Source organism: Pteropus vampyrus, unplaced genomic scaffold, assembly GCF_000151845.1.
Source record: "Pteropus vampyrus isolate Shadow unplaced genomic scaffold, Pvam_2.0 Scaffold203, whole genome shotgun sequence".
Taxonomy (NCBI): domain Eukaryota; kingdom Metazoa; phylum Chordata; class Mammalia; order Chiroptera; family Pteropodidae; genus Pteropus; species Pteropus vampyrus.
Genome location: NW_011888984.1, coordinates 1,683,418 through 1,690,325, shown reverse-complemented (window position 1 = coordinate 1,690,325; position 6,908 = coordinate 1,683,418). Strand labels below are relative to the sequence as shown.

The window sequence follows — 6,908 nt, the reverse complement described above, 5'->3', positions numbered from 1 at the left end:
CGTATGTTTCTACAAACTTGAGGGAAAATATGGAAGGATGCAATGACAGATTGGAGAAAAGACCTAGGTTCCAGCCTAAACTGTTAGTCTCTTGGAAGGTTACCTAGTCTCTCAAAGACTGTTTAGAAAATAGAATAACACAGCTGTCCAAATGGCTCCATCACCGCCGCCTCTTGGCTTTGAAAAGCTGCCATGATGTTGGACTCTTCAAAACAAACATAGCATCCAGAGCTCAGGTTGAAACCAGGGTAGCCATATTGATTACGGGAAAGGAGAAAGCGTTGCGACCGCAGCCATCTTCAGTGAGGGCGAGAGGCGACTTCCGGTGACCATCTTAAGAGACAGCAGGCGGAGCTCCGACTAACATGTTCATTAAGGGCCGAGCTCCCAGGACACCGCCTCGACAGCCACCGAGCGCACAGCGCGGTGGGCGGAGGCAGGTAGTCGTAGCCACGCCCCCGGCTTTGGGCTCCACCTCCAGGCCCCACTTCCGCCGGGGGAGCGGCTGTAGGCGTAGGTCTGACCGGCGGTTTGCCGCATCACGGAAGATGGCGGCTGCGGCGATAAACGGGGCCGTGGGCTCCTCGAGCTCGGGGCCTTCGGCGGCCTCGGGCGCGATCCTGCAGGCTGCGGCCGGCATGTACGAGCAACTCAAGGGCGAGTGGAACCGTAAAAGCCCAAACCTTAGCAAGTGCGGGGAAGAGCTGGGCCGTCTCAAGGTAGGGGCGGACTGGGGACGCTACGACGGGTCTAGACCTAGCCGAGTCCCGGACCGTGGGGAGATCGCGGTGCCATCGAGACCAAGGCGAGCTGGGGGATCCAGTAGGGTGAAGAATTCGGAACAGCCAAGTTGGGGTTTGGAGTGGTGAAGGAAGTGAGAGGGACCTGGAACGGACCAAACGTGGCCCCATGGTGCGGGGTGGCGGGGTGATGGAGAGAGTGGTTCTGGCATGACTGAGCAGCAGATCCAGATTTTGATGCTCGGAGGCCTAGCTGGCTGTAGTAGCAGGATGAGGGTGTCGGAATTTTTCTGATGGCGGGTTCTGGATGGGACCGAGTGAGGAATGAGGACTGGACACGGTGATGAAAGGAGGAGGAGGAGGAGATGATGGGGTGTGTGGTCAAGACCAGACCAAGTTAGGATCTGAGAGGTTTGGGTCTTAGGGTCACATCTGTGAGAAGTGAGGGGCCGGCCAAGTGTGAGGGCTGGCCTAAATCTAGGAAAAAATCTCATAGTAGGGGACCAGAATGAGGTTCGGGGTGCTTCAGACCAACTGGGAAAGAGTACAAATACTGTGGGCTGGACCATGGGGTGAAGTTAGTGCTCCTCTCTCCCTGGTGTTGATTTGGGATGGGTGGGTAGCTGGGCCCAACCTAATGAAGTATGTATGGGAAAGGTCTGCCAAGAACTGAAGGTGCTAGTGTCCCTCTACCCTCTTGATTCCATTGGGCCAGACACATAGTGCATCTACTGTTTACTCAGTGGGGCTATCAATAATGGTAATATGAGGTGATCCTGAATGATTACAGTGTGCCCAGGCCCTATTCTCAGTGTTTTGTGAGGACTGACTCTTTTAATACTAATAACAACCTTATGAGTCAGGGATAAGTATGAGCTGCATTTTCTAGATTGCAAAAGCAAGGCCTAGAAAAAGTAAGTAATCATTACCCGAAGTCCCATCTTCTTTCCTTTCTTCCTTCTTTCCCTGTCTTCTTCATCAGCTGGTTCTGTTGGAGCTCAACTTCCTGCCAACCACAGGGACCAAATTGACCAAACAGCAACTCATTCTGGCCCGTGAGTGTCACTGGAATTGGTGGGGGATGGTGGGCTGGGAGTTGTGGTAGGAATGGTAGCAGTGGTGGTCAGGAGACAGGGCAGGTTCTCAGGAGGTGACTGAGAACCTGCCCTGTCACTCACAGGTGACATACTGGAGATTGGGGCCCAGTGGAGTATCCTACGCAAGGACATCCCCTCCTTCGAGCGCTACATGGCTCAGCTCAAATGCTACTACTTCGATTACAAGTGAGGATGGGCTCTGCCCAGATTGGGGTTGGAGGGTTACATGGTGACTCTTTGGCCCCTGGTGCTCCAGCTGCGTGGGTCATCTTCCTTTACCTGGGAAATCCCCCTTTGCTTAGCTCCATCCCCAGAGGCTGCAGGGTCGGGGGGTTGGCCTGAAGGTCCTGAGGCTGGGATCGTACCATCCAGTCTCTGTTATCCTCCAGTCTGTCTCCACTTCCATATTCCCTCACTAATTTCTACTCCCCAGTGTAGCCACGACCACCCTTCACCTTTTCTGGCCCCAGCCTTGCCCCTTTGGCTCATCACCCCCACGGCAATCAGAATCTTTGTGACACTGAAATTCGACCATGTTGATGCCCTGCTTGGAACTTGTCATGGCTCTCCATACCCCCCAGGTTCCAGGCCAAGCTCTTTCCTGTGGCCTCCAATGCTGTATCAACCCTGATCCCACTGCTTGGGTGCCTACCCACCCCACCCCACCCCTGACCCCTCTGTGCCTCCCCATCCTACCTCTGACCCCTATGTGCCTCCCCCATCACAGCCCTGACTCCTCTGCCTATGCTTTCCCCATCCCAGGCCTATCTCTTCCACTGGACTGTGAGCTGCCTAAAGGTAGATGGGTCTTGGTCACTGCTGTGTTCTAGCACTGCCAGCAGGGGCCAGGCTTAGGGTAGGGACTCATTGGGCATGTGTTGAATATAAAGCTGGATGGTTTTATAACTCAGTGGTACTTACATGAATTGATGATTAAGAATTTGGCATCAGAAGTCACACAAACCAGAATTTGAAACTGATTTTGCCACTTTGATTATGTGGTCTTGGGCAAATGACTTTATCTCCCTAATCCTGTTTTCCCCTTAAAGTAAGAGTGATGATTCTTAATATCGTAATCATAGCTAACACTTATACAGTATTTATTTGGGCCAGGTACTGTTGCAATCACTTTATCTGGGTAAATCATTTGATTCCTTAACCCTTATTCATTTAACCTACCTCTGTGATATGGCTGCTGTGATGATACTCATTTTACGGCTGGGGAAACTGAGGCTGAGTTACTTTCTAAAGTGAGGTCATTTGCTTGGGGGTTTATGACTTGTGACTTCTTGCCTTTCTGGGCATCAGCTTCATCTGAAAACCCTGGACTCAATATCTCTCCAAGGAGACAGCCCGGGACAGTCGTCAGGGTCCCTGGAGCCTGGAGTGGGGGGCTCAGTAGGTACCTAAGCCTTCGTTACCTTGGTTCCCCTGCCCTGGTCCACAGGGAGCAGCTCCCCGAGTCGGCATACATGCACCAGCTCTTGGGCCTCAACCTCCTCTTCCTGCTGTCCCAGAACCGGGTGGCTGAGTTCCACACAGAGTTAGAGCGGCTGCCGGCCAAGGACATCCAGACCAATGTATACATCAAGCATCCTGTATCTCTTGAGCAAGTGAGGCTGGGGAAGCGGGAAGAGGGCCTGGCTAAAGGGGGTGGTACAGGGACAGACATTAGGGAAGGTTTCCTGGAGGAATGAGCAGGGTTCGCTCATCTTTCAACCCACAGACTCATTTGCTTAGTTTTCCAACAAATTTTGAGCCCCAGATGTGTGCTATTGTGGTTGGTTTTCAGACTGTACAGTGAACAAAACAGATACAATTCCAGATCTTATGTGTGTGACATTCAGGTGAGGAAACTGACAAGAAATGGTCTGTCAGATATTAAGTGCTATGGAGAAAAATAGGAAGGAGGATGGTGAGTCAGGGCAGGCCTTGCTTTGAAAAGGTGACATTTGAGAAAGACTTGAGAGGCGTGAAGAACTCAACCATGTGGACATCTGGGGAGTCAGTGATCCAGGTAGAGGAAGCAGCCAGTCCCAGGGTCCCAAGGCAGAAACATGCCTGGCGTAGATTACATACCAGCCCAGGGCGGGGAGAGAGAGGGAGGGAGGGAGGAATGGAGTGAGTGAGTGAGTGAGTGTGTGTGTGTGTGTGTGTGTGTGTGTGTGTGTGTGTGTGTAAGTAAACCAGGGAGGGCTTCCTGGACGAGCAGGTGCCAAAGCTGCATGGGAACTGGGTGTTCTGGCAATGAGGGGATTATGGAGGCACCAGGAGTATGGCGAGGCCTCAGTGGGCAGATCCCTATGCTGCTGCTTCCTTATCCTCTCGTCTTTTCCACTCCTGACCTCTGCAGTACCTGATGGAGGGCAGCTACAACAAGGTGTTCCTGGCCAAAGGCAACATCCCTGCTGAGAGCTATACCTTCTTCATTGACATCTTGCTTGACACTATCAGGTGTGTGGGGGCCAGACGCTGTGGGGTTCGGAAAGAGCTCAGAATCTGGAGTCAGGCAGTCCTTAGTTGAATCCTATTCTGGCCACTTGTGAACTGGGGGTGCTGAGCACATCAGTTCTCCATTTCTATGAACTGGAACCAGTCATGAGATTGGCAAACAGCCCTCATCTTGCTGTGGTCTGTTTACACATGTGCCCATACATGTCAGGCCGAGAGCATGGACTTGGCGCCCAGACAGTGCTCAGCAGACAGAGACCATGCTGCTTTAGAAGTGTTCCAGCCCACATGTCATGCAGCCTCACCTCAGGTCACCTAGACTGTGGAGCCCTCATTTCTCCTTCAGAAAGGGGCTATCAGGTTCTGGTAGCCTCACAGAGGTTGCTGTCTGCACAACTGACATCACATGAGCAGGTGGACACGACATTTATTCCCCCTTGAGGTAAAAGGGTGTCCACGTTGGTGTCCACGTGGTGGCAGAGTGTCAGACTGAGATGGGTTTCCATTCCTTGGGTGGCTGAGCCAAGCCCAGAGAGGTGGTGGGAGCAAGGAGAGCAGTTTGGCCAGTTGAGATTATTTTTAATTATTAGATATACTGGCCATCCACAGTGAACAGGGAGTAAAAAATGAGCACCACATGCCTACTACCTGGCCTAAGATAAAATACCTCAGACGCAGATGTTCCTTCCCTGTCATTGTTTTTCCTCCAGAGCTAACTTTGCCCGTTTCAGTGACTCAGTGCCTTGCTGTTTTTCTGCTTCACTGTTGATCATGATGCCTCTTAGCAGGAGTACATGGAACCCCCTCAGATCAGATCTACAAATGGGGTGCAGAATCCTTGTTGGGGGTTGTTACGTGACGAGACCGCCTCACGAGAATCCTAGGCTGGCTTCCAGACAGCCCGAAGCCCTCGTGGTTGGGAGTGGGATTCAGAGTTTGGGCCCAGAAGCTGGTCAGACCTGGATGTGGACCCTACTGTGGCTCTGGCTTTGCAACTCAGGCCAAGCTCTTTCTCTCTTTCTGAGCTTCCACTGGTTAAATAGGGCAGGGAACAAACTCCAGCAGTCAGTGCTGAACTGAAGGATCAGCTCATGCATGTCAGGCCAGTGAGGACAGGGCCCGGAGCTCTGTCTGCTCAGTAACGAGAATCTCTTCTTCCCCCAGGGATGAGATTGCTGGGTGCATCGAGAAGGCCTATGAGAAAATCCTCTTCACTGAGGCCACCCGGATCCTCTTCTTCAACACACCCAAAAAGATGACAGACTACGCCAAGAAGGTGGCTGGGGTGCAGGTTGTAGGGCTAAAGGGTACACTCACTAATAGCAGTGAGGATGGTCTGGAGGGACGCTGGGGCAAGACTGCCCAGGTTTAAATCCAGTTGTGTGGCCTCAGGCAAGTTGCCGAACTTCTCTGTGCTTCAATTTCCGTATCTGTAGATTGGGGCTCGAATTCAACATGTGAGATGAGCTTAGCACAGCACCTGGCTCCAGGTGGGGGTGGGTACTCGACACATGTCGGCTGTTGTCCTTTTCGGAATTCCTTGGAGGTTGCAGTTTTCCCTACAAGACTTTGCTTCATTCGGTCTGGGGTATTTGTGCAAGAGCAGTGCCCCTGGGGATGCTGGTGCCTGGGGTGCTGTGACCCTGGCGAAACTGAACTTGAGCAGTGGTGATGGCTGATATTTAGTGATCGTTTCCTCTGGACCAGACACTATTGTCAGCACTTCACAGATATTGACTGAATCCTCACAGCAGATCTAGGGCATGCGATGAGAGTCCCAGTCTCAAACATGGAGAAACTGAGGCACAGAGAGGTGAAGTTACTTGCCTAGAGTTGTTCGGGTGGAATAGGATTGATGAGGAAGTCGAGCCAGGGCCCATATGGGTAATTACTGGCTCTGTGGGTTGGGGAGGGAGCCCGTGTGATCACCCCACCCATCTCTCATTCCTCCCTTTCTGCAGCGAGGGTGGGTCCTGGGCCTCAACAACTACTACAGCTTTGCCAGCCAACAGCAGAAGCCAGAAGATACCACCATCCCCTCCACAGAGCTGGCCAAACAGGTCATCGAGTATGCCCGGCAGCTGGAGATGATCGTCTGAGCCCAGCAGGCACTGGGGTGGGGCCGGGCTTGCATTATTGAAAGCATTCATAGTGCTGGGTTTCTTCCAATAAAGCTGGATGGACATTCTCTCTCCTAGGCCCTTGTCTTCCCCGGGTGGAATGGGGAGGAGGCAAGTCCTTATCTTTGAAGAATTTGGAAGTTTGAGGGCCCTCAGGGGGCAGCCACTGTCCAGTGGCCTTTGCTCAAAGTATCAAACACATGCACCTGGGTAGGGGGACTGTTGTACCCAGCTGTGGACACACAAGAGGGCCAGGCCAAGACACCAGAGGTTTTAGCAAAGGGGATGAAATGTCCCAATTTTTGAAAGTTTGCAATGAATTAAACCCTTTTTTAAAATGACGTGCAAAGTGAACCCGTTTGCGGTCTACCAGTTTGAGACCTCTGTGGAATGAAAGGCATGGGCAGGCCCTGGTATGGACTTGTTCCAGTTCCCAGCCTTCTTGAGCCAGTGCAGTGACTTATGACCTCCCACACCCCAGTCTGTATTTCCTGCCTTGA

At 52.3% G+C, this 6,908-nt stretch overlaps 1 protein-coding gene across 2 annotated transcripts; it reads left to right on the top strand.

The window, feature by feature from the left end:
* The first annotated feature begins 313 nt into the window (after positions 1-313).
* Positions 314-6,741, top strand: PSMD8 (proteasome 26S subunit, non-ATPase 8). 2 transcript variants are annotated; one of them, XM_011372288.1, is made up of 7 exons: positions 314-719; positions 1,723-1,795; positions 1,921-2,023; positions 3,285-3,450; positions 4,191-4,291; positions 5,453-5,564; positions 6,250-6,480. In XM_011372288.1, exons 1-7 carry the CDS (start codon positions 366-368, stop codon positions 6,385-6,387), a joined length of 1,047 nt encoding a protein of 348 aa, XP_011370590.1. In that variant the 5' UTR covers positions 314-365; the 3' UTR covers positions 6,388-6,480. The 2 variants fall into 2 exon arrangements, with proteins under 2 accessions (XP_011370590.1, XP_023393639.1); XM_023537871.1 differs by having other exon boundaries at positions 327-719; positions 5,453-5,579; positions 6,250-6,741.
* Positions 6,742-6,908: the final 167 nt, after the last annotated feature.